The 26,588-nt window shown below is 46.8% G+C and overlaps 3 protein-coding genes across 9 annotated transcripts; 1 reads left to right on the top strand and 2 right to left on the bottom strand.

The window, feature by feature from the left end:
- Positions 1–217: 217 nt before the first annotated feature.
- On the bottom strand, positions 218–6,843 carry adka (adenosine kinase a). Of its 3 annotated transcripts, XM_055502228.1 has the most exons (13): positions 6,633–6,754; positions 6,410–6,442; positions 5,876–6,311; positions 4,734–4,808; positions 3,776–3,829; positions 2,837–2,915; positions 2,569–2,741; positions 2,377–2,485; positions 2,039–2,209; positions 1,902–1,937; positions 1,687–1,801; positions 1,516–1,602; positions 218–1,425 (listed from the first exon to the last, which is right to left on the bottom strand). In XM_055502228.1, the coding sequence occupies exons 4-13, from the start codon at positions 4,787–4,789 to the stop codon at positions 1,301–1,303; spliced, it is 1,005 nt and encodes a 334-aa protein (XP_055358203.1). In that variant the 5' UTR covers positions 4,790–4,808; positions 5,876–6,311; positions 6,410–6,442; positions 6,633–6,754; the 3' UTR covers positions 218–1,300. The 3 variants fall into 3 exon arrangements, with proteins under 3 accessions (XP_055358203.1, XP_028982717.1, XP_028982718.1); XM_029126884.3 differs by lacking the exons at positions 5,876–6,311; positions 6,410–6,442 and having other exon boundaries at positions 6,633–6,843; XM_029126885.3 differs by lacking the exons at positions 5,876–6,311; positions 6,410–6,442; positions 6,633–6,754 and adding an exon at positions 5,725–5,869.
- Positions 6,844–7,229: 386 nt separating this feature from the next.
- Positions 7,230–10,651, top strand: ap3m1 (adaptor related protein complex 3 subunit mu 1). Of its 2 annotated transcripts, none has more exons than XM_029126881.3 (9): positions 7,230–7,379; positions 7,728–8,005; positions 8,153–8,324; positions 8,428–8,565; positions 8,650–8,735; positions 8,819–8,952; positions 9,040–9,247; positions 9,378–9,522; positions 9,658–10,651. In XM_029126881.3, exons 2-9 carry the CDS (start codon positions 7,733–7,735, stop codon positions 9,756–9,758), a joined length of 1,257 nt encoding a protein of 418 aa, XP_028982714.1. In that variant the 5' UTR covers positions 7,230–7,379; positions 7,728–7,732; the 3' UTR covers positions 9,759–10,651. The 2 variants fall into 2 exon arrangements, with proteins under 2 accessions (XP_028982714.1, XP_028982715.1); XM_029126882.3 differs by lacking the exon at positions 7,230–7,379 and adding an exon at positions 7,416–7,552.
- Positions 10,652–10,771: 120 nt separating this feature from the next.
- Positions 10,772–25,889, bottom strand: LOC114870833 (vinculin-like). 4 transcript variants are annotated; one of them, XM_029175974.3, is made up of 23 exons: positions 25,340–25,880; positions 21,785–21,855; positions 20,923–21,073; positions 20,232–20,340; positions 19,572–19,694; positions 19,141–19,301; positions 17,926–18,016; positions 17,688–17,835; positions 17,455–17,608; positions 17,095–17,270; positions 16,734–16,924; positions 16,440–16,466; positions 16,111–16,310; positions 15,875–16,003; positions 15,624–15,773; positions 15,436–15,544; positions 15,041–15,343; positions 14,851–14,975; positions 14,561–14,746; positions 13,742–13,918; positions 12,673–12,876; positions 12,493–12,597; positions 10,772–12,401 (listed from the first exon to the last, which is right to left on the bottom strand). In XM_029175974.3, the coding sequence occupies exons 1-23, from the start codon at positions 25,505–25,507 to the stop codon at positions 12,255–12,257; spliced, it is 3,405 nt and encodes a 1,134-aa protein (XP_029031807.1). In that variant the 5' UTR covers positions 25,508–25,880; the 3' UTR covers positions 10,772–12,254. The 4 variants fall into 4 exon arrangements, with proteins under 4 accessions (XP_029031807.1, XP_055358201.1, XP_029031809.1 ...); XM_055502226.1 differs by lacking the exon at positions 13,742–13,918 and having other exon boundaries at positions 25,340–25,889; XM_029175976.3 differs by lacking the exon at positions 16,440–16,466 and having other exon boundaries at positions 25,340–25,877.
- Between the last annotated feature and the right edge of the window lie 699 nt (positions 25,890–26,588).

Consider the following 26,588-nt stretch of genomic DNA (forward strand, 5'->3'; position numbering starts at 1 on the left):
TTGTGTCAGCTATTCCAACTATTTGTAATTTATGAATTGTAAAAAAGTTAAGGTAAGAAAGGAGCTTGCAGCATCTCCAATCTTTATTAGGTAACTCTCGGCTGCAGGACACCACAGTCTGTGCCACTGAAGAGGAAGAGACGTCATAAGGATTTGGTGAGAACATGCCAAATAGCCCAAATAATCATATAACAAATGCATTTTCAACCACCTCCTGTATAATTATAGAATAATTTTATTCAAGTAATCAGTGTTGTCCAAACACTTACATAACACACGGTCGGCAAATACTGATGTTTAAAAAGTCTGGCCTCATAATAAATGTGGCCCGAGCTTGAATTTAATTTGAAATGTATATTTCCACTGAATTTATAAGCAATTCCCCAAAAACGTTCCACAGTCAATGTCACATAAACTCTATTACAAAAAGTATCGGTCAATGCAATTTCTGTTACAAATTAACAGCAAAGAAAATATCCATTTTAATGCCCATTGACATTCCCATTCTGCACAATTCAAATCCTTTGTCCCTCCCAACATACTAAGCATTTTACACAGGTTTGTCTCTGATTGGGCTTGTAGACAAAAGGCACTCATAGGAAAAAGAGCATAAGTAAAAACTTCTTTGAACAAATGAGTCGTCACATATTAAAATGAGTGCACTTTGAATTAAACCAAATGTCCTCCCTTAGTAAACAACAAAAATAAAAATAACAATTAACTTAAAAAATGTAAAACAACAAACCTGTACTGCACATCATTAATGCAGTATCCTGAAGGTTTTGACAGCGGCATTTTTTTTCCTTTAATCTATTGTTTGTCTAGAATTCGTTGCCCCTTTGTAAAATCAACCTCTTGTTGCTGATGACAAAGTGATAACTCAGGCAGCCGAGAGCCAGAAGAGCCGGACTCCTGTTGGAGCCAAAATGTATTAAGAAGCAATCCCACAAGATATTTTCATACTTTGATCATCTGTGAAACCAAACTTGTCTAATCGTGCAAACACAACATGGTTAAATGGTTTAATTTGAACAAATCCCTCTATTGGCTCTTGGCTGCATGATCCTTTGGCGGCTCCAAGTGGAGGAACGGAGACAGAAACACATCAGGAGGCACAGAACAAATGATCACTGAAAAGTTATATGCATTGACTGTAAATTATGATGAAGAGACAGCTTATTAAAAACATTTTTCTAGGTCGCTTCTGTTGAAAACACCAGAGGCTAAAAAGTCCAAGGTGTGTTTGGCAGGATTCGAGTGAGGTTTTAGGCTGAAGGTAGCGTTTTTTTTTTGGGCGTCGCTATTTAAAGTCAGGTTTTTCTGGAAACGTGCAACCAGCTCGTCGGATGATGACGTTGGCAGCGTAGTGCGCCGCCTTCACACACTCACTCAGGGGTTTCTCCTGAACAAGCCCAGACAGGAAACCTGCAGCACAAAGGGTTAAAGAATGAACAGAAAGCCACAAAAGGAGCAGAGTCAACTAGAAATCTCCAAAACGACATCAGGTAAACATACCTCCAACAAAAGCATCGCCTGCGCCATTGGTATCAACAATGTCTTTGGGGTCAATTGTTAATACAGGGAATGTCTCGACCTTGTCACCTGAACACAAAGGACAGATCGATTATACCCTGACACTCTAATAAAGAGTGAGAGTAAAATGAGCACACAAAAGAAGAACCTTACTTATAGCCATGACTGTGTCATCCTTCCCCTGAGTCAACACCACAACCCTCTGCCTCTTTGAGTTCACTTTGGGTAAAGCCTGGGCTTTCCTGGCTATTTCCTGTGTGTCTTCAGTCTAGAACACAAAACAATAAACATTAACACAGCAAGAAAAATATATAAAAAGGTATAATAAATGCAGAATTGTTTGGGAAAATTAAACTTGGTCCACCTACTTCAAAATCTTGCTCTTTAGCAAACGCAACAGCTTCCTGAGGAAACCAAAGTGTTAGAGAGTTAAGATCTGCCAGTCATCACACAAACCACATGATGTGAATCATCAGAAGAGTCTGTGTGTCTGTCTGTGTCCTACCGTCTCATTGCCGAACAGCACGTCAACGTAGGGCATGACCTGCATGAGGTTGTCCTTGAAGAACTGGCAGATGAAGGGCGCAGAAAGGTTCAGGCAAAACAGCTTGTTATTTTCAGATGCATGCTTTGCAACTTTCAGCATAGACTCCAACGAGACAGTGAGGAAGAAACCCTGGAAGGAAGGAGTGACAGAGTCAACACTGGTCTGCCCTCTTTTATTTTTGATGTGCTCCAACAGATCAGAGTCCTATGAATCTGCTGAAGGCTCTGAACAGGTACAAAGGTGAACTAACCCAAATATCATAGGAAAACAACAAATATCTGAACTACTATACTCACAGCAATATAGCAGACTTTGGCTTTTTCTACTAGCTTCCAATTTTCCTCCAGGTCTAAATGCTTTTCCTTCTTGTAGCAGTTAGCCGCAGCAAGGTTTGCAACCAGGGACCTGGGGTGTTAATCGCAAACAGATGATTTAGAAAGTTAGACCCACAGCCAGGTGTGACTGCAGTGAGCGAGCATGAGATTCACCTGTTGTCTCCCGTGATGCAAGCAGCACACGAGCCCGTGGGCTCTTCATCCTGTTCGTAGTAGTGCGCGTCAACGTGGGCCTCCGCAGCCTTCGTCTTCAGGATCTCTCCAAACTTGTCTTTGCCGATGCAGCCAAAGAACGTTCCCACTTTGTGGGGTTCTTGGATCATCCACTACAGACAGTGACAATAGCTCTGTGAGACAGCGCCACTCAGCGACATCGGCGGTAACAGTAATAAGAGCACTGTCGTGGTCCAGTTTGTCACACCTGAGCAATCTTCACAGAGTTCTGTGTGGCTCCTCCAGCGTGGTACTCCACTTTGAACTTCTTCACTATCTCCTCAAACCTAAATTAAGAGACAAGCCTGTCATTCGTACATTTTTTTTTTCTGAAAAAGTCAGTTTTACTTTAGCTTCCCAGAGGTAGGCTTTGTCATCTCTATCTTTTATTAATTCATTTTGAGTCTGCCTTAAAATAAGGTTTAAAAAAAAAAACATACAAGACTGGATCATTTTGCTAGTTATGCAACAGTGTCTGAAGCAGTGCTTGCAGCTGAAAAATGTCTAATGCGCCGTGATACGCAGTCTAAATATAGCAGCTGTAGCAACCCACACACATACAGTATGTGTCTGTGTGGTTCATAGGAGTTCAAAGAGTGGATGTCTATGGAAACCGCTTCATGAAGGCCCACTGCTGCTAAAAGGTCCTGAGACTGAGCCAGAGGTTGCGGATGGGGACACATCTGGTGGAGGGACCAGGAGTGACGTTATTTAGCTTCTCTTTATCACTCAACAGTCACAAGTTCTTTAAAAATTTGGCCACACCAATGAGTGGATTAGTGTCTTTATAACAATGCTGTTAGCAGTATGAACCAATAGGCACAGGCAAAGATCACCAGTGTAAAGATCTTGCAAACAAACCACACATGACTTTTTTTATCTCCTGCTGTTAAATGTTTGCTTTCTTTTCTCACAGGGACTGAAAGGTGAGGTGTCCAATTTTGCTATTGGCCAACTTGTATTTGCTTCTCTGCCATTGGAGCTCTGACAGAGAGCTCAGGTCCGCTGTTGTGTGCCTGTTTTTACAGGTCTGCCCCGGAGCAGAGGGGACAAAACCCCTGATGACTGAGGTGTTATTACAGACTACAAAGCCATGTGTAATAACTCCCTCTATTCATCACAATGCTGCCATACAGGAGGTACTCACAGTTCTTTGTGCTTGTCCTCTGCCAGGATCTGGTCATTGGGCTTTAGAGAGTACCTGCAAATGATTAAAGGAAAAAAAGTGGAAAGTTACTGCAGCTCATCAGAAAGAGTTTGTCAAAATAAACCCGTAGTCTTTTCCTTCACACAAATTTGTCAGGGCATGTTAAAAACAGGGATAACTTTTGTGTGGATATGTTTTGATACGGAAAATGTGACTCACTGAAACAATCTGGTATTAAATCACAAGGCAGGACTTAAGAGAACAGCAGTTGTGTGACCACCCACCACTACAAATAAAAGATGTTGGCCAAAAGAGTTAATGGGACGATAGATTCTTCAGCAGAAAAAGACAGGTTGGAGCCGAAGGTGCAGTGTTTGTCCTGGTTTATTCTGTGTGAGACTAAGAATGAGCTGTGGTTGGCTGCTTTCACTCTAATCCCAGAGTTTATGCAAGAAGCTGTGGACTCTGAGCTGGAGGTCGAAGCAGCCCTTTGCCCTGGTCAATTCAGTGTGACAGCGGCTGGACAGAGCACACAACTGCAGGCAACCGCTAATGCACACAGGCCTCTGTTGATGTCATCTAAAAGAACTGATACAATTATCCTTTATAATGTCAATGTGATGAAAAACAGAGAGGAGTACTGGATGTTTGATTCATGATGATGGACAGTCAAAATAAACACAGCACAAATTACAATGTATAAAATGATAAAGTTAATGTACGCCTCTGACTTTGGCTGTGTAGTGATCTTATATCGGTCGTTGTCTCATGTGCTCTGTCCCCTTCTGTACTCATTATCTTGCATCTCCATTGATTGAATTACATGATATAACGTCATTCACTTCATCTTGTAACACACTTCACTCACAGGCTTCACTTTGAGATATTTTTAAAAGAACAGAACTTAATGTTTGCCTTTATAATTGTAGTACAGTAAATGTAAAGAGAGAGATCTTACTTGTCCAAGAAGTCCTTGTCCACTACTGCACAAATGTCCAGTAAAGGGTTTCCCATCCCAAACAATGAATTAGGGCTGAAAAATAAAGGACATTAAAGTGTTCAAATAACAATAGTTCAACATGCTGCTCCTCATGACTCAACTTGTTTTGAAATCAGTTACAACTGTAGACTGACTGGCTGATTTATTAAAGAACACAGTTCTCATTTCTTGTGAGCTCCAAGCAAAATACTCGTGCCTCGACTAAATTAAACACAAACGGCTCGTCGAGAAACATTTCAATTTAAAACAAATCTGGCATCTAGCGAGAAACCCAGTCAGCCATGCATGTGAACATGTTATGACATCCACAGCAAGGGCAGCGACGAGCCGGGTCTGTGTTTGTACAGCCTGTTCTTTTCTATAGCAAACATAGTGATATGAATATAACAGAACATAACAAACAAGTAAATTGTGAACATGCGTATTTTTAAACCTGCACAATGAGGCCGTGACTAAAATGGATGTGTGTGTTTTGTGTCAGGACTGGAATGTGCCACAACGATTTAGAGTCGGTGATTGCATTGGAGGCTTTAGTTTTGTTTTCCTTAAACTCATATTCAATTAACTACATAATTTAACAAAAGCACCGGAATTGTGGCAGCGTAGACACATTCGCTCTTGCACGCCAGCGTTTGTGGGAAAGCCCCAGATGGCACAGGTCTCTGAACGCAGACGCCACATGAACATGTGCTAGCGTAACATCAAAGATTCAACACAGCAAAAAGGGGAAACACGGAAGATGACTTCTGACAGACGTAGTTACCCGTCACATATATGCCATTTAATAAAAACAAGAAAAGCCTCTACCACACCCTTGCTATCAATTGCGACAGCACAAACATCTGTCGGTTTGCACTCTCATGATTACTTGCCTTCTGCAGCCAATTACACTGAACCAGAAGCCATGTCTGGCTTGAGATCCAATGTCTACATGTAAACACGGTCTTACCTTGCAGCAGACATGGTGTCTCTGTCTCAGCTAGTCACTGACAGACCTGTTAGGCAACCTAAAACTGGCCTAAACAGAGCTATGCATAAAAAACTTACAGCTTTGTCTGAAGAGCAGATCAATTTACCCCTGCAACTAGGGCTCCGCCTACCTGAGCCTGGCTGATTGGAGGTCACTGCGGGAGAAAGGAGCAGGGTGTTCTGCCCGTGTGCTGATTGGCTCGTCCTGCCCAGTCTAACCTCATCCAAACAGCTTTATCAAGATGTATTGCATCTTAAGAACCGTGCCAATGACAGAGATGCGGTGACACGACAACAGGATCGGCGTGAGATGAGCATGTGCAGTCGCCGACTGAGTCACATTTATTGGGACACACACACAAAGAAATAAAAACATTACACACGCACAACCACGTGACCGCTTGGTAATTCATTGTTTAGGGAGATGGCACAGCGTGGCTCACTGCAGCTCTCATCAGGAACCACTGCAGCGAAGCAATCCCTCCCAGGGAGAGGATGGAGTACCCAGATCAAGCCAACTATTTTAAGCCGAGGCAGGTGGCGATCACGGCGATCTTAGATTAGATCCTGGAAGAACCGCCTGAATTCAAACCTTGCTACAGCACCTACACTCTCCTGACCTAGATTTGCATGTAGCCAATAAAACATAACCACGTGAAAAATACCTGTCTCTGGTTGTTTACGGAGCCCAGCAACCTCTTTTCCCGCCGCCGATGATTAAAATATAAAAAATGAAATGTAACATTTAATGCACGTTTTTACAAAGTACACCAGTTTACTGCGTAGCTAACGCTACAATGTAACTTTCCCTCGCTGAGCTTTGATCCCACTCAGACACGCGCGTTCGCGCACTGCACGCGAACAGTTAACTTTTCATCATTCGGTCACCTCAGTTCGGCGGGAGTCTTTTTGGTCGGAGACTTCGTCGCTTTCTCCTCTGTTAGTTTCTGTTTCTTTGCTTTGGGTTCGTCGGACGCCATGGCAGAGGACACTGAGCACGCTGCAATCACCTTAGAGCCGGCGTGAGATGTGTCCGCGCCACGAATAACCGCGTGGGGCCCGCGGATGATTCACAGGCAGCCGAGTCTTCCTGCAGGCTGTGTGACGTCACAAAGCTCCACCAATCAAAAGCCAGAAAGTGTGTTAGGAAACGACCCAAACACTGTCAGCAACCCGCTCCCCTCAACTTTAGGGAACACGTTTTACCACTTGTTTACTAAATCAGACTACACAAACAATTGTTATTTATTAAATTATATGTCAAGCTGTATCTCAGTTTGTGTCTTTTATATTTGAAATCTATCGATCCAAAACCTAACAGACAGAACTCAGGGAGAGCCCTAGAAGCTGTAGCTGCCTGCAAAGGTTGCCTGATTAAAAAGTCGAACACTTTGCTTTTGAAAGAATCGGTCGCGTTTACGCCAGAGTCGCTGAACATTTGCAGCCTGGTGGATTTAAAGGTGCTATGTCATTTAATATTCTGGCCAAACGCTTGGATTTGTTTATGCGTGTTTCGACTGCGGTCTACGTTGTGTTTACGTGTGCATAAATCTGCAGGCGTCTCCTTGGCAAGTCCTGCCATATTGGCACAAATTCCATATTCCTGGCACAGTCAAGTAGAACTACAGTCAGCAGGTAAAACTTTGAACATTCGCTCAAACTCTGTGCATTTACCTGTTTAATTTCAGCGTTTGTGTCGCTCTTAATTGGTCTTTTATTTAACTTTCATCGAAGTTCCTCTATATCAGATTGCTAACCAGTCGCTGAAGTCGCCCGAGGTTTAAGTTGTTTTGACAGGTTGACAGTAGGTAAAAGTTAACAACATATGATTCTGCTTTACAGGAACATCCGCATTAGTTGTTATCTGTAAACTGTTAATACTTAACGAGGTCCAAAGTTTAAAAACCGCTGATGCAACGCCTTTGTCATTCACATTAGTGAAGCAGAGCATCACTAACAACAACAAACACCTCATTGTTGCAGCTGAGATGATCCACAGTCTGTTCCTGATTAACCAGTCAGGAGACATCTTCCTGGAGAAACACTGGAAGAGTGTCATCGGCCGGAGCGTGTGCGATTACTTTTTCGAGGCGAAGGAGAAGGCGGTGGAGCCTGAGAATGTACCTCCTGTCCTGCAGACGCCACACCACTATCTCATCACCATATTCAGGGGCAAGCTCTTCTTCCTGTCAGTCATCCAGACTGAAGTCTCCCCACTGTTTGTCATAGAGTTCCTGCACAGAATAGCTGACACAATCCAGGTGGGATTGCTTTGCTCAATAGACGCCACATTTCAACAACAAGGTTTATCATAGAACCATATTTTTTTTAGGATAATTCCACCCCAGTTTTATTAGTTCTTTTTTGGCATGTTAGTCTGGTGACTGTATCACATTTTATTTTGCCAGGACTACTTTGGAGAATGCTCAGAAACTGTGATCAAGGACAATGTCGTGACAGTGTACGAGCTGTTGGAGGAGATGCTGGACAACGGGTTTCCACTAGCAACTGAGTCCAACATCCTCAAAGAGATGATCAAGCCTCCCACAATCCTGCGATCAGTCGTCAACACGCTCACAGGTCACCGGTCTGAGCTGTGCCATTCTCTTGCCATCAAACCATCAATGCATTTTCAGTTAAGTGCACATTTATAATGTTGCCTTTTTTCTGTGTTTTTTTCCAGGAGGGAGTAATGTTGGTGATATGTTACCAACGGGTCAACTGTCCAACATCCCCTGGAGGCGGGCTGGCGTTAAATACACAAATAATGAGGCTTATTTTGATGTCATTGAGGAAATAGACGCCATTGTGGATAAATCAGGTTCAGATGATTGCCACTGTGATCCCCAAAGATGAAAAGTATTTATAACTTATATAGTAATAATGATAATCTGCTCATATTCAGGCACAACAGTATTTGCAGAGATCCAGGGTGTAATTGAAGCTTGTGTGAGGCTCTCTGGGATGCCAGATCTGACGCTGTCCTTTATGGTGAGTTTTTGTATTTTTTCATGACATTAGCTTGTTCATTTGTCCAAATGAAACATTTACTCCTTACTGTTGTTTGATAACAGAATCCCAGTCTTCTAGATGACGTGAGTTTCCACCCATGCGTGCGGTTCAAGCGCTGGGAGGCAGAGCGCGTCCTCTCTTTTATTCCACCCGATGGAAATTTCACACTCATGAACTATCATGTCAGCTCTCAGAAGTAAGTATGGCACTGTAAATATGGAACAACTATGAATTTCACCTGCATGCATTATCATCAGCCAACTCCGTGTGTTTCGCTCCTCAGTGTTGTGGCTATCCCAGTGTACGTGAAGCAGAGCATTAATTTCTTTGAGTCAGGCTCATGTGGTCGACTGGACATCACAATTGGACCCAAGCAAACCATGGGGAAAACTGTGGAGGGCTTGATGGTCACTGTCCATATGCCTAAAGCAGTGCTGAGCGTTAACCTCACACCTACACAGGGAAGCTGCACATATGACTCTGCTACAAAGGTAACTACACATGCTGAGAGGAGTCTGAAATCTGAGCATATTTGACTTTTTTAGGATGTAACTTGTGAAAATAAAACCAAACCTCTAATGTTTGCGTTTATTCACACCAAGTGTTTCTGTGTTTTGATAGGTGTTGGTTTGGGATATTGGGAAACTGAATCCCCAGAAGCTTCCTAACCTGCGGGGTAGCCTGAGCATGCAGTCAGGAGCCCCCAAACCTGAAGAGAATCCCTCACTCAACATTGACCTGAAGATACAGCAGCTGGCCATATCAGGTAATACTAAACTGCTCCAGACTAGATATTTCCATTATTCCTCCTCTGCTGTTGAATCCTCAAATTGTAGCAGTAGCACAAAGTTAAAAGTTTCTTGTTTCACGTCTCACTTGGCTCCTTTTTCCCTCTCTACAGGTCTTAAGGTGAGTCGACTCGACATGTATGGAGAGAAGTACAAGCCCTTTAAAGGCGTTAAATATGTAACTAAGGCTGGAAAATTCCAAGTGCGGAGCTGAGCAATGACTGTTGGGGTCGAAGGCCAACAATTCAAGCTGCCAAATGAGTGGTGAGGTCACCACTCAGTTGGCCTTATAGTGTATCCTCTGGCTTATTGTTAATGAAAGAGTTGCATTTGAACATATTTATTACATGTTTGCCATTACATATAAGTGACAGAATGGTATTTGTGACCTGTAAAGGGATGCCTTAATAATCAGTGTGACCTTATTACTTTACAGTCCAAATGTGCTGTATGTGTTGTATGATCCATTCCTTTGGAACTTTTTGTTTTTGTTCTAACACTTGCTGAGTGCCACCTAAGGGGAATATTTTGGAAGAAAGGGACACTCGCAGCTCACTGCCTTTGCTCCTCACCACTCGGCACAACTACTGTACGCAATCATATTAGCATGTTGCCTGAGAGAAAGCAGCCGTGCCTAAAAAGCCTTCTATTGCATAAGGTAGCCACTTTTATACTTGCGCATATACAGTATAGGTATAAGTGTGTATTTTTAAGAAGATGTAGTATCTACTTTGAGTAGCTGGAATGTGAACTGTGACCGGTATATTTGCACATTTTCACTCTTTAACATGGCCTTGCTTAAAAGTGCTTCACACTACACACAACAGCACAAACAATACATATTGGCCTGAAGAAAACTGATGACATACACTGTATGTATATCTATGGTACATAATGTGTCCCTCAGGGCTTAGAAACCAGCTATTGGTTAATGCAGCCGCTTGGGAACACGTATAAAAAGCACTCAGAAATCAGCATTATACTCACACAGTCTTAACTTACAGCATTAGCACAATCAATTCTTTGTGTGGATATTACTCAAAGCTTCTGTATATGGTGAATTTATAGTTCAGTGGATGAGATGCCTTATAAAACCCTTTAAAATTAGCGGTGTGTGTGTGTGTGTGTGTTTTTTCAAGTAATTCTAGAGACAGTCTGTTGTCATCTTTATGTAAACATTTTATATCTCAGTGACAGCTGGGATCATTTGCACCTACTCAAGGAGGCTTCATTGGGACAAAGTCCTCATCTTTTATTCTTCCAAGGCACAGCAGATGTGTTGGCAGGGCTAGAAGCTATCAGGATACATTCAAGGTGTGAATAAACACTTTTAAGTATACACAGAACTACACCCCGTCGCTGTCAGCGAGAGGTCAGTGACTGCTACATGCTCAGTAGGCCCCAAAACAGTTACAATGCAGTTTCTAGAGTGTGCTGCCTCTCAGAGCTCTGTCCACAGGCGCCAGGAGGACAGTTTGAGTGAAGAGGCTTCACACGTACCCACAGGCACGCATGGAAAAACATTGCTTTAAAAAAATTGATTGAACTTAATTGATTAAAATGCAGTTCAGGAAATCATTGCACTGCTAAATGATACTTGAAACAACACAAAATTTAAATACCTGACAAAAACGTTTCACTGTTAAACCTCCGGGGTTGTCTACAAAATGTGTGTTACACTCTTTCGGTCTAAATCTGGATGTTGAATGGCTCAAATCTAAAACTCGTTTGGTACATGTGACAAGAAGATAACAAACTAGTGCAGAAATAATCGCTTACTCTAGTTAAAAATATGCAAAGCTGAAAGAACATTCACAAGTTATTACTAAAAAATAAAAATTCTGTTGTTTGTAATATCCTTGTTTTTAAAATAAATTCATAATTCTTACAGTAACAAAACAAATCCTTTGGCATTGTTCATTGTCAACGTTAAATAAAGTTTAAGCAAAGAACTCAGACTACATTTTGACTTAACACTTTCACTGTCAAGTGAAAACCTCTTGTTTCTATTAAAAAATGCATTCTACCATTTCTGCCATTCTACCGTACCTGTTTTCTACATATACACTTGTTTTTAAACTGTATTATTTGCCTAAAGAGTTCACACTTTTCAACCAGAAGACATTTTAGTTGTTCAAGTATAACATCCCCAGACTGCAGTGATGATGATGATGTATCAAGTTTGAATATTAAGTTATTAGCAGAAGTAAACATGAGGAGGAGGCACTCCACACTTTAGTGTCAAACTCAGTGAATAAAGCTCATAGCTGTCATCCAGAACTCAAATAGCTGCTGTATATACAATTAACAATAAGAAACTCTCAAAAAAATGAATGAAAAGTAAACATTCTCTAGGAGATAATATCTTAATGTTGCAATTTGCCTTTAGAAAATAGAAAAAACTGTTCATGCAAAAAATATATATACCTGGGATTTGGATAAACTCTTGTAACACAACATACCAAAAATATATATTAAAAACTGTCTTCGATTAGTCAGCGTGACTCCACGGTTACAGAGAAAAGGGACCTGGAGAGCAAAGCCGAACCCGCACCTATAAATAAAACCTGCTCATTAACCAGCGTTCTGCTTCAGTGGAGCGCCGAAGGTTTCCTCTGAGGTGCATGTTCACTCGTTTACGCGAGCGTGTGCATTGCTACTTTTACTTGAGCGTGTGCCATCGGTGCCATCTTTCAGCGACGAGGTTTGCTTATTGGTACCAGGGAGTCTTGCGTACCCAACGCAGAGTGAATCCTGCATCCGTGCGGATTTTGATGGAGGCTGCTTCTGCTTCTCGGACCGTCTCCTTGACGGACTGCATCAGATTCTGGGCGTTGTGGACCAGCATCTCTGTGGCCTGGACGGCGGAAAAATAAGAAGCGAAGAGGTTTATTAGTGACGACAGGACATTACTAATAATCAGGGTCGGCAGGTGTGATTGAACTCACCTGCTCTGACTCCTCCTCACTGATGTTTGTTCGTCCCAGCATCGTAGCTTTGACCGTGGAGAGGATCTTCAGTTGAGTACTGATGGTTGGGATTCGCTCACACACCTTTGGACGGACACATTTGTCATTGGATTTTGCATTTTCTCACACGTCAGCGCCTGCGTGTGCCTCTGTGTTTACCTGTAAGAGGTTGGTTCTGATGCGTCTGTCGGTGCACTGCTTGGCCACCTCTTTGGCCAGCCTCGTCACCTCATCCGAGGCCTTGGCGATGTCCTTGGCGCACTGAATGAGGGCCCGCTTGTTTCCACTTCCTCCGCGCACCAGTCGAGACATTTCTGCCATCAGCAGAGCCATTCTCTTGGCTGCCGCAATGATGTCGTTGCCCTGTGGAGGAGGAGGAAGAGGAGGAAGGCTGTGAGTGGCACACAGGACAGAAGATTTGGATAAAACACGAAAAAGCAAGTTAAACATCAAACAAACAGGCTTTGTATAAGTAGATAACAATGTACTGGTCTCAAATTTGAATTAAAGAAGCAAAACAGGTATTGAAGAGGAAGCTGCATGCAGTGCCAGGGCAGGTTAGCACACATTCTTCAGGCTATGATTTCATTGTGATTTCATATTTGTCGTTTGGAAGGAGACAGCGTTTGTCGCCTTCTCTTTCGCATCACAGTCAACCTGCTGTTAGTATCCATAAAGTGATGCTCACAGTGATCAGTACACACCCTGGGACTGAGAAGCAGAAGCAGGTGCAGGCAGTCTAAAGTCAAAGCTACATCACCAGAAGTCTTTGGGGAAACTGTCATCCTTGCCTTCATAGGTTGTTCAGACAGTGACAGCAGTGATTGACAGCGATAACAGCCAGAAGGAGCGTCGGGCTCCTTTAAAGCACTTTACCTAATCATGAACATAAGGGAGGGACTTGTGAGGCCAGTACCAGTTTATCTGTGAGGTGCAACAAACAAACCCGCCATTCCAACAGTCCTCCACCTTTAGTTCAGCCTCAGCATGGCATCAGCACAACCGCGTGTCTGAGTACGGTGCACAGCAGTCAGACAGCAGCCACTGGGTGGAGGATTCCATGGTAGTGTCAGATGCAGAGCTCATCGTTTGCACAGCCAGTGACTGAACTCCAGAGGGGCATTTGTTTGTTCTGCAGACTGGTGTGTGCTTGCATGCGTGTTTACTTCTGTAAACTACCTGACCGACATCTGGTTGTGTGAGCTCATGTGCATGTATTTGCGCAGACCTTGCTGGACCACTTGCGCGCCTCCTGGTGGAGTGACTGGGCAGCAGCCAGAATGGGTTGATTGACAGGCTGGTTGGACGGCATCATCAGCAGCTCTGGCTCATAGTCATCCTCACCATCAGTAAACTCATCTTCATCATCTACCTCCCTCTCCTCTACTGCCTCCTCATCCTCAGGCTGGGTAGCGCAGGGGGGTTTGTTGCAGGAGGTTGAAAGAGTGGGGTCAATTGGGATGAGAGGGGACGGGAGGATAAAAGGGGGTGGGAGGAGGAAAAAAAGAGGAATGCAGAGAAAAGGGTAAAGGGGGGAAGCCAGTGATGGCAGGAGGGAAGGAAGCAGGGGAAAAGGCATTTAGTACAGTATGAGAGGCACTGCATGGAAGAAAAGACGACAGGAGATTTACACAGGCGGGAGGAGCGAATACAAGCACTGTAAAGCAGCAGGGAGCAAAGAGGGGAGGGGGTACGAAACACTGGACGCACAGGCAAAGATGGCTTTGGAGCAAAAAAAGAAGAAGAGCAAAGAGCAGCTGATGTGGGCAGGCAGCCGCTGGATAATGTGCCTGATTGTGAGGCTGTGGTGGAGCTGTCAAGAGGTGTTCTGTGTGTGGTTTCCAAAGACAAACTCCAATATAAAAGGTGGTTTGACAGCTACAGGGGGGGGAATGGTTACGTTTCCTCACAGCAATAGCAAAAGGCCACAAGTCATAGGACATATGATGTATAATATAATAGTCTACTACACAGATACAGTTACAGTCCCACGCACAAAACCAAAAACATGGTGTTTGTGGGCAGCGGTGCGTTTGGGGGAACCCACCTTGCTGGACCACTGTCGAGCCTCGTCGTGCAGCTGCCGGGCCGCCACCATCATGGGCTCGCTGAGCACCTCTCCGGCCTTCTGCTCCGGGAACTCCTCATCCTTCTCCTCGGGAGGAGGGGGACGAGGCGGGGGCACCTCGCCCTCGGGCAGCGGGGGTTTGGGCGGCGCCTGCTCATCACTGACCTGGAAAGAAGAATAAGCACGGATACATTGGCCACAATATTATTGATACGCTATGCAGTTTTAGTTTGTGCCGGGTCATGCGAGAAGGCCTTTGCTCGTCCTACATGGAGCTGGTCCAGATCGGGAGGTGGAGGAGGGAAGTCAGGCTCCTGAGGCTGGAACGCCTCCCTAACTTTTCCAACTGCAGCCAAGATCCTCAAGCACGAGTCCAGGTAGGCTTTCTGCAGGGCTGAGACAGAATGAAGGTGAGCTGTCAGTCTGTGTCAGACTGTTCATTGAACGTGTGCTTTGTACCTTTGTCCTGTATGTTCCCAGCCACCGCCTTGGCATCCATCACCATGGGTGAGATGGTGTGTGAGAGGATGTCTGACGCGTGCTTCACGGTGTCCCTGAACCGCGGATCTTCGGAGTTCTCCACTTCCTTCTTGGCCACCAACAGGACCCGATTAGCTCGCCTTGCTATGCTCGTTGCCCCGGCAACAAGCATCTGGGGCTGAACATTCGCCATGGCAACTCTGCACTTGTCGATGTCTTTCTTTATAGCTTCCTCAGAAGCGTCTAATAGGGATTTGGTGTCGATGGCCTCGTCCACAAGACCTGGAACCCCAGAGATCAAACTTTTTGTCTTCAACTGTGTGTTATTATAATATAGGAAATAACTGCTGCTTGGATGTTGTCAAAATCCGTACCAGTCAGTCTCTCCACGTTGTCAATCCACTGGTTCTTCATGGTGTCAAAGTGCTCGTACGCCGCTTTGTTGCCGGGATTCTTCAGCATGATCCGAGCAGCGGAGGTTACCTGGACATTAGCAGTCAGTCGGTCACACTGGGCGTCGGAAATACCACAGTTCACCAGTGTAAAAGTCCAAAAGGAGCACCTGTGGCGTGAGCTCTCTGGCATGTTTCACGGCGGCATGGATCCCTTCCACCGTGCTCTTATTAGCGGTCCCCACGGCCGCAGCCTTCTCTGCAGTCGCCCCCAACCGACCTGCGTGGGCCTCAAAGTTCCCCGCACGCTCTTCAAAAACCTACCAGTATGAACTAAAATCAATCAGCGTATTCGTTTGCTATATTTTAGCGATGCAACAGCACAGAATCAGTGGACGTCTGCTGCATCCACATCGCTGACCTCCTCTCTGTTGGGGGCGTCGGGCGGCGCGGTCGCTGCCACGGCCAGCAGTTTAATGGGGGTGGTGGTGTCGCTGAAGACGTCCGACACCTCCTGGGTCATCACCTCCTGCATGTGTCGCCTCAGGTCCTGGTCAAAGCACAGTGTTCACAGTCATCAGTCCAGCAGGTGGCGCTGCACCAATGCTTAATAATAATGAATTTCCTATTTAAGCACCAGACTGCTGCTGCTGCTACCTTGAGACTGTCTTGCAGTTGTGCGGCTGTGGCTCGCGCGTGAGGGGCCTCGGCCTCGCCTCTGCCGGCCATGTCGGCCAAAGACGCCGTGAGCGCCTCAGCGCGGTCACAGCGCCCGATCATATCCTGTCGATACGGGCCTAGCATGCCTCCCGCCAGCCTCCTGCCTTCTCCAACCATTCCTCTGATGGCTGCCTGACCTGGAGAGGCAGACACCAACAGAAGTCATTATCGCGTCACATAGATTACTAAGATGCTCATTCAAATCGCTGCTGTTACTTCTTGTGTGTGCGATTATAACCTAGAGGAAGCATTTCGAGAGCAGGTACCTGTGTTCCACTGTAGCATCTCATACTCTGCTCCCACAGAGAAGCATCAGAGGAAACAGGAAACAAGCAAATGACGAATCAAGGCGTTAGATGCAATGCAACCTGAACGCCTCAGTCACTCAGTGATTCATGCATATCACTGACTCACACTGGGACACATCACTGCAGGCATTTAGGGAGACAGAATCAGTCAGCTTTCCCAGGTCCTGTCACGTCCACTTGGACATCGTCTTCAAAAACCACACAGGCGAGAAAGTCTCTAAATCATCTCTCCCCCGAGTCCAACCCGCTCACCTATTCCTCTGTCGTCCACTCCAGGGTTGCTCACCCAGCGGAGCGCTTGCTCCATCTTGCCCTCCAGGGTGATGGCGGGCTTGGCTGGTCTCATGTTGGCCACAGCCCGGTTGGTTTTGGACTGAAGGGTCAGCAGCGCTACTCCGATCTGCTTTGCCAGCGCACGCGCCTCCGGGCTGTCGCCTTTCCCCCTGAGACGGGAACAGAGGGGCAAACCACCAAACAGAGGCTGACGTGCGTTCACTAGTTCAAAGATGAAATTCAAGCATTTCCTTACACCTTGACCTGAGTGAAACGTCGTTATGTCAGTTAACGATTGCAGCGAGGGAAAGGAGCCGTTAGGGCTCAAATATCACCGTACTGTTTGCGAAGATCCACAAGTCTGGCAGTGAGTCCGGCGATCTCACTGATGGAGCGCAGGATGTCGTCCCTCTCCTTTTGGTCTTCACAAAGATCAGCAATGCGTTTGGCCTCAGCAAGAAGTGCTCGGATGTTCTCCTCCCCCTCAGGACCCCCATTAGGGTCAGCCAGCCAAGCCTGAAAGACAATACATATGGTATATGCCACAAGATAGAAATAAATATCTACAAATATATGTGCAATATGTTTAGTTGCTTGAGAGTGATTTTCACTGAACATGAGCTGGAAAAGGCTGACAGGACATATGTTTCACTGGGGAAAGGGCTGCCATGATTTACTGTGTCACTGTTGTTTATCTGACCTGTGCAGCATCCAACCTCCTGGCAATGGCCTGCTTGGCATTGATCAGCGCCTCCAGCCTGCGAGCAGCAGCGTCTACTTTGCCAAACAATAAATCCAGGCCCTGCGAACACTGGCCCGCACGCTGCACGCACCCCGGGGTTTGGCCTTGGCCTCTGTCATGACAGCGGAACATGGTGACGAGCCTCACCGGAGCAACGTACAACTCACATTCTCCCAACAAAAAAAAGCTACCTGGCTCGAATATCCGCAATCTGGTCGGTCATGTGTCCCAGAGCCTTGGTGGTGGCCAGGATGTCCTTCCTCTCCTTCCCGGCACACAGCTCCCCGACTTTACCGGCCTCGTCGAGGATCACGCGCAGGGCGACCTCGCCGGGCTCACCTGAGGGTGACAACACGACACGGGAGACCCTGAGATGACGCCAAGCTCGGCTTCTGGACTTCACATGAGGGTGAGAGACGCAGCAGCTACCTGGCTGCGCATGAGGGTCTTTGAGCCAGGATTTGGCCTGCACCATCTTTGACTCAATCAAAGCCAGAGACCTCTTTAACGCTTCCATGTCCTGAGGGACAGAGAAAGCAGGAGAGTGTACAGTGTTATCGTAATATTGTCAATAAATGCAGTTTGTTTTGAAGAATATTCTAATATATACTGTATAATAATAGTCATAATAAAAGTGTTATTATGAGTGGTAATAGTAATTCACATTGTATATTATAAAAAATGATGAAAACTGACAGTGATACAGGATGAAGCATCTAAACCAACACCAGCTCTTAGTGCTGTAAGGCAAATAAAAGCTTTTTCAAGCTGAGAGGAGAGTGATTCACCTAAGTGACACCGTTCATCACAGTCCATCCATTATAAATGTGTCTGGACACCGGCCAGTTTATTTCTATAATTCATGAGAGCATTGTTGGTGCGGCAGCAGCTGTCGCGGCCCGTGTACCGAGTATGCAACACACACAAACACAAACAGACGGGTCGTGGTCTGAGGTGCAGTACGGCGCTGCAGCCGTGTGCAGAGGGACATGCAGGGTTACAGGTTAAACCAGTGACGCCCCAACACTCAACGGTCCCACTGCACTGTCTCTGCATGGGAACTCATAAACGGACAGCTCCGTCACAGCGGACGAGGGAAGCACAGAAGAGATGACACACTAACGGAAGAGAGATGAACGCGTTATTGGTACAGTTCAAACATTCTGCGCGGCAGCTGCCGCTTGTTTCTGAGCCACTCCAGTCGACATTTAGAGACAAACAGATGCACATGTAGCACAGTGATGACGTGCTCTCTCCATCATCACATCTGCTGACAGGACTGAAACACACGGGACACTTGCTGTTAAATAGCAACGGGACACATACAGTACACGACAGTATATATTGGAAGCGGGAGGACATGGTTTCTCCTCACTCTCGCGCTCATGCACACTTGCATGCTGGAAACTGCAGAGGGGGATAGAAACAGGCTTACCTTCTACAGGGAGGAAAAGAACGGAAGAGAAAGGTAAAGGAGGAAAAGGAAAACCAGGAGTTACACTATCAAGCCGAAAAGAAAAGTGGAGACATTTTTGGATGGTGCTGGCTGCGGCACAGAAGGGGAGTGTGGGTCGACTGTGGCCGTTGGGTTCGATGAAGCCGTGGGTGTGTGCATACAAGCAGCGCTGTGTGAGCAGGGGCTACCTTGTTGGCCCAGGCGTCCTCGTCCCATGTGGTGAGCTGCAGGACTCTGATGATCTCGTTGATCTCGGCGCTCATCTTTTCAAAGGTGAACCTCCTGTTCCTTTCGGCCTCCTCGATGCCGGCGCCTCGGCTGCTCTTGGTTGCCACAAAGATCTTTATCGCTGAGGACAGAGGCACATCCATCAGAGTCACACATAGGTGTTTGTGCAGAAATCCTGAAAATTCCCTAGAATTTTAAGCTTAATATTGTACTAGGGATGTGAACAAAGCAGCCAGGGGGCGATGTGTGTGTGCCAGACTTGGTCTGACATGTCAGCATCTAATGACTGTAATTATCAGCGTTGCTATAGCAACGGTTGGATGCTCCGTTACCTGCAATGAATCACGTGCCCCTCCCCCCAGTCCCAGAAAGTCACATGCAGTAGACACACCTGATATAAGGACCGGCAGCAGCTCTTTGATAGTGTTCATGGAGCTGACCAGCATCTGTCTGTGTTCTTGGTGCGTCAGCTCCTGCTGCCTCTCCTCAATCATCTTTGACATTTTGGTCATCCCTGAGGAAACAGACAAGATCATCATAGTAAGAATGAGGCTACTTAAATCAAATCCAATTCAGTAAAGGTGAGGAGCTTGAAGGGCATCTCCCAGCTGAGCTGCTCCATCACATCCAAACATGATTACTTTATAAATGACTTACTGCAAACAATGACAGCATCGTTCAAGTGTGAGAAAACCTTGGCTTCGGATTCTCTGGGGTTCATTATGATGCAGTGCACTGACAACATGACTGACCTTTTACCTGCCACCATAAACTATTTATTTTTGATGCGGACAGTAAGAAGATTCTGGTTCTTAATCAGAGCATCTCAGTGTCAGCAGAGCTGTGAGTGATGGATCTTTAACCAAGAGACGAATCCATAACAACAATAGTTCAGATATGATGGATAGCAGAAAAATTCTGATGAAGTAAATGCAATATTATTATCTCTACAGGCTGTTTAGTTTACGCCTCATTCACCAGATCTTTGTAGTATAAAGTAACTTAACATACTAAGGCAAGGTTAAAGTCTCCTTTTCAGGTTCTTGCTGACCTGGTCCCAGGTTTTTGGTGTAAGTGATGAGGTCCTCCATCGTCTCCACCACTTCAGCCACGGTCAGGTACTCTAGGATTCCTTTACACACTCGGATTATCTTACGCACCTAGAACACAACACGGACATAATAATAGTCAGATTAAAACAAAGGCTAATTATGAATGAATTCAGTGAATTCAGTGAATGAGCTTTTAGACTGTGTTGACATTGTTTGTCATTTGTGTGTGTGTGTGCGTGTGTGCGCGCGTGTGTGCCTGTGTGTGTACAGTCTTGTGATGCACGTCTTGTGACTGTGAGAAGTTGCTCTTTCGAAAATGAGGCTAGCAATAAGACACGTGAGCATAATCACGTGTCCAATGTGATTCCACTTATAAAGCGACATCAAACATTTACACACACACACACACACACACACACACACACACACACACACACACTACACAAGCTGGTACATACCATATTCTCCCACACAGACTCACATTATGATTTATGACAGAGGGAAGTCATTTGATCTCAGTGATTAGATCTGGCTGCATTTGAGACTCCATTACAGACTTGCTCAAAGACGAGCTCCTCCTTCCCCTGTGCATCTATATAAAGTTTATTTCCCTGAAAGATGCCACACCTCTGAGGCAAAGGCGAGTCTCGGGGCGCATGTGCGGATTTAAGGAGGCGAACGCAAACACACCTCAGCCTCATCAAACGTGAGCAGCAGGTCGGAGGTTCCGGACAGAATCCCTCTGGACCCGTCGATCAGGTAATCTCGTGCAGGGACGGAGTACGGGTCTGCCTTCAGCATCTGAGCTGCTTGGACGAGCTTGGAGCACGAGTTCTCCACCCTGGAAACCACAAACCAGAATCAGGCACCTTGTGAACCAAGCAGACGGGGGCTAAAGCTGCACTGACACTACACCACTGTCACACCCCAATTTGCAGATGTGTCAATAAAAAATATTTTGTAAGTGTCAGCTTTCATCTTGTAGCTTAAACTATGCAATGATTATCCTGAGCTCCTGAAGCTTCCCTCCTCCTTCTGACCACCGCTGGTCAGGGTATCGATGGCTGCTAGTTCGTCTATATTTAGGGGGGTTCGCATTCCCACATGCCCCCTCCTAAGCCCTGTGATTTATGGTGGAGTGCACCGTGTGTATGTGAGAGTCTGAGGAAGCAGTTTAGCTAAAAGTGTGTTTTCAAACTAGATTTAAATACATAAATAAATAGATATTATGACTGTAAATTTGCAGTCTAAGCATCAACGCCATATACAGCCGAGCAAACACGTCACAGCCCCGGTACGGTGGGAGTGGGAGCTCTCTGGATGCGATGCAAGCTGGAGGACTACAAACAGCCTCTCAGCAGGTTGGATGCTGGAGCCCAGCAGTCACCCGGGTCCGGCCTCAGAAGCGGCTCTTTGTTGTAGCTGGGAACGCGGCCACGTTTCCTAACATCAAATCGCCTGGAATCCTCTTTTTAACGCGTTCTCTGCGTGCTGAGATGAAGCGGATCCCTTCCGTAGTGTTGTCAGCGGCTGCGCTGTGAGGCCGACTCACTTAATGAAGGCAGGAGGCATGTCCCTCTTCATGAGCTGGTCCTCTGTGGTTTGAACCGTCTCCTTTCCAACCTGCAACAGATGAAGATCGAATTTAATCCTAATCTTGAATGTATTAGTATTAGATGCAACAAATAAAACAAAGTGGACGCTGCAAAGGCTGAACAGAGGAGCATCAGTCGACAAATCTCCAACCACATCGTGTCTTTGAAGGTTCATGGAGATGCAGCTTGTCCCGTGTGATGTGGCTCTTATATTATCTTATTTTATCTATTACTAGGGCAACTGTTCAGGTAAACTAATCTGGCCATGAACGCATGGTCCAGTGGTGATTTGATCCGGTCGTCTGCGTCACCAAAATGTTTGCCAGAAGCGTGAGCATTGGATTCATAAAAACTAATTATCTGAACCCTTTTCTTTCAGCTGTTTGCTTGAAAAGAATCAAAAGAGGAAACACGTGAGGACGAGAAGCTTTAAAACACACAGATCCTGACAACATATCCTCTACTGAAGCTCTGGAACAAAAGACAAAAGTAAAATAAAAGCTCTGGAATAAAAGACAACTACGACACGGCCGACACACACCAGCCGCAGCACAATCCGCCTGCACACGCGCACTTGAAATGCAATTATGGCGAGATGATGACATCGGCCTCGTGCTGCTGTGTTGATGAATGTCACTTAATAGACTTTGTGGCTCCAGAGACCGATGCAGCAGCCGTCGCTGAGCATTCCAGCAACACAGCTTCACCTAAACGACCCGTGGCCGCTGTTGGGTAATGATGCAGAACCTGGAACGCACACATGGTCATTCATGATTACCTGCACGAACGTCGGGATGCGATTGAACATTTAAAATGGGAGGAATGCAGCGTGTCCGGCGGAGCTGTTCCTGTAAGCAGCAACGCTTGGCATTGATTGTCCCATACATAATTGATGGGACGCTAAGAGGCCTGCTGGACGGTGTGATGTGCTCCAGCAGCTGTCAGTCAAGTTCAGCTGAGCCAAGTTTATTCTGGCGTTTCAAGGCGTGATTGTTTTGGGCAGAATGAAGCAAATTTTAACTGAATAATCTATTTAACGAGCAATAAAGATGTCGGTGCTAGATTTACATGGCTAAATGAGTGGTTCAAGGCTGTAGTGCCCAACAGAACCGTGTTTGGTCTCACGCCTCGCTTCCTGTCACATTTTACTGTGTGCTAATAAAACAAACAGAGATAAAACGCATCCAAAAGACTTAACATTGTTCATAAAGCCCTGAGATTTTCTGTTTCCTTTTCAAATGTCCACCAGATCTGCTGATGACCCTTGCACTGCTGAATGTTTCCTCGCGCTCACCAGCTGCTCACCAACTCTGTCTGTCTGCTGTTGGGTGGAGCAGATGGCCCCCTATGTTATGTCAGCGCCACTGAAAACGGCTTCTGCCGGAAACAAGCGGGAGCGCGATGGGAACGTGACAGATGTGAGTCGGATGCAACGGATGCTGGAACCAGCTGGGAGGAGCTTAAACGGAGGAGGGTGTCAGGTGTGTATGTGTGGGAGGAGGGGGGAGGGAGGGGGCGCTCCCCTCCCTCGCTCCCCCTTTCTCCTCTCATTCAGCGTCGACGGTGCGTCTCCTCGCTCGCATTCTCTGCTCCGTCAGACTGTGGTTCCTTCACTCAACGGCAAATCTATTTATTCCTCCTCCCCCCAGACACGCTCGGCCTCTACGTCGACTCCTTCAGGAGCGGATAGCTCTCCAGCACCACTGTTGGGAGCTCTGTCATCGGGCCCGACTTCGGGAAGCTCCCACCTTCAAGCAGAGGCACCAGCAGCATCGTTTGGATCTTCAGATGAATCGGCGTCAACCCACGCGCGGGCTCCGACGGCGCGAGACTGACACCTCCATGAGTGTGAGAGTCTCTAAGTGTGTCGGTGACCTAGATTTGAGGCACCCCCGCAGGCGGCCCACTCCGGACAGGGTTAATAGTGTAATTGTATCAGTATGTAGTGGGACTCTTGCATCTCCACTCGAGTGTAGACGTGAATCAGCTTCCTAAAATGAGTGCGAGGGATCCGGTGTGTTCGTCTACCCAGTAACAAACCACTGCTGCTCCTCCTCCAGCTCTCTTTCAACACATTCCTGTCACCTACTTCTTACCGTGACTCCCACTCTATCCATCATTTTCTCTTCAACAGTGTTCAAAGGCATAAAGTCAGAACAGATCTAGATCATTTCTAACATTATTACTTCCTACTTCTTATTTCCTGCCTCATTGTGTCCTGCTTCCACTGCCCCTGTGCCTTTATCTCTGCCTGCAGCCTCTCATCTCCATCATCTGACACCCGGCGACACGCCGGAGGCTGCTATTAGCCTCCCTCTGCTCGCTGTCTGCGTGGATCAGCTGCGTGGATCGGCAAGGACGAGCAGGCAAAGAGAGCGCGCCGGGCTATGAAGGACTGAAAGAGGCTGGATGGTGTCCAGAACGGGGATTTGTGATTAGGACACTCCAAGGTATGCGCGTTCAAGCTGAATTGGCTTTTCCATTATCAGTTAATGAGACTTTTATCACAATGAGCTCCTGCGTCCTTGCACAGGAAGCCAGCTTTAGGCGAGAGCCATCAGAACTTGAAATGGCAATAAATATTAGGAGTAGTCAAATCATTTTAACCATCGCCAACACTCTTGCTAATCACGCCAGAACCATCTGATTGGTCAGACACGGAGCAGAGAAAGCCAGGACGACCTAGACGTCTTCTCATGAAGTGATGTGTCACTTGAAATGCACAACTAGCCCACGTTGCTCCTTCTTGAGTTTGACATGTCTCCTGAGTGAGTGAACTACGCTCCAGTCACGCATCAATACCAGTCACCCTGGATCAGCATTAATGATGTGGCCATTATTGATTTTTCCAGTCGGGGCATTCAGAGAAGATCAGCTCGCTAGATGCAGAAATATTTCTATTTAGACTCAACATGTCTAAAGGAAAGAAGCAGAGGAAGTGAATCCTATGGAAGATGTCTTTAAAGGGGTTTAAAGTCCAATAAATGACCAGTGTGTCTGTTCTTTGAGGATCTCCTTAGTATAAAGTATATTGTTCTATGAATCCTGCAATAATCAAAACCTAAACAGTGAAAGTGTGAGCTCCTCTACTTATGTCACAATAAACATCTCGCCCGTGAGAGAGAGAAACACGCATTCTGTTACAATTCAATTGACCGGTTCCCTCCGCCCCACAAACTTCATTGAGATCCGCAGCCTCATCTGAAAAGGGGCAAAAGTGCGCCGCACACATGAGCGTCAGCTGGGCGAGCCGCGGTTCTATGTCATTTTAATGACGAGCAAAGATCGAACCGGGCTGGTCATAAACTTAAGTGGAGTCGGGAAAAATACCGCTTTCCAAGCACTGCGGGGACAGTCTGGTGATTTACCCTCCGGCTATTTATAACACTGGGCAAATACAAGCTACTGCCTACTGTCAGACCGGTGGGGTCCGCTCGCTTTTTGCAGGTTTGGAGCAAAGGGGTGGATGCGTGGACCCTGATTTGACGCCCAGGTTCGAAGTCAGCACTCACCCGGACGAGGTTGCTGACCGCCGCCTGCACCGCGGCCACCGGCACCGTCAGGTCCGGGATGGCTTTCCCGTCCACCTCCCCCTCCTCGTGCATGATGACCAGGTGGGAGATCTGCTGGGCCACCGGCTCCAGGATACTCTCGATGGTCTTGGTGTGAAACACCGGCATCGTGGACGACTTTTACCGCAGCACCGACAGAAGAAAGCGGCGGCTGGTCGCTCCAGCACCGAAGATCCCCGCTCTCCCCTCTCCTTCCTTCCCCTCTCCCCACCGACAGGAGGACGAATCCCGAGTTGCGCGTCCAGCCCCTGGGAAGCCGCCCTCGCGCGCCTCTCCTCTCGCAGCGTGCACCGTCTCCTCCGGCGAGCGCCTCGGTGGAAGCTGGATTCAGACGGCCAGTGTCCTCCGGTGGGAGCGACCCAAAATCGTGACAGAAGGAATCACCGTCCTCCACCCAATCACGGCGAAGGGATAGGCGCGTGGGTGTGGGCGCGCGCTGACGCCCTCCCCCTGCACGCGCGCGCGCGCACGCACCATACACGCACCCACACGTGTGCACACACAAACGGGAGCGGTTCCCAAATGACGTCATGGATGCCAGCGGCCCCAAAAAGGAAAGTGTTGGGGAAAGTTAATGGGAAGAGGTTATGATGGCAGGACGGCGGACGGGAGAAGAAGAGGAGGGGATCAGGTGCAGCAGTCGCCTTGTGTTTGAGAGCTGCTCCCTGGGCTGGTAAAGGTCATGAAACCATAGAGGACGCTGGGGATGTGACCCGTCCTCTTGCCTAATGTTTAAGAAAACCGCCGGTGGCCGTGGGGCTCGGCTCTTTTTATGAAGCTTGAAACTTGCATCTGACACATGATCTACGTTCATTAAAAGGTGGGTCAGGAGTTCATGTCTCCAGGCCTCAAAGTCCACGTCTAAATAAAGACCAGGGATTCAGTTTGCTGCAGCTGAAAGAAGGACTCTCCGAGTTCTTGCACTGCACCCACACACTCTTCCCCCCACGACATGTTTACTGTGACAGCGAGGCTTCTCCGCGAACAGCTGCCCCGCGTCCGAGCGCGTCGTGAGGGGAAATGCAGGTGGTCCGTGTGTGTTTGCTGCAAGGACTGTCCCCGCTGCTCCAGCCTGAATGCGTGTTGAGAAACTTTGCTATTTCCACCTCGACACCCAGTCGACCAACAGGCCAGGAGCCAAGAGACCCCCCGTGTGTGTGTGTGTGTGTGTGTGTGTGTGTGTGTCTCT

Source organism: Betta splendens, chromosome 15, assembly GCF_900634795.4.
Source record: "Betta splendens chromosome 15, fBetSpl5.4, whole genome shotgun sequence".
Classification (NCBI taxonomy): domain Eukaryota; kingdom Metazoa; phylum Chordata; class Actinopteri; order Anabantiformes; family Osphronemidae; genus Betta; species Betta splendens.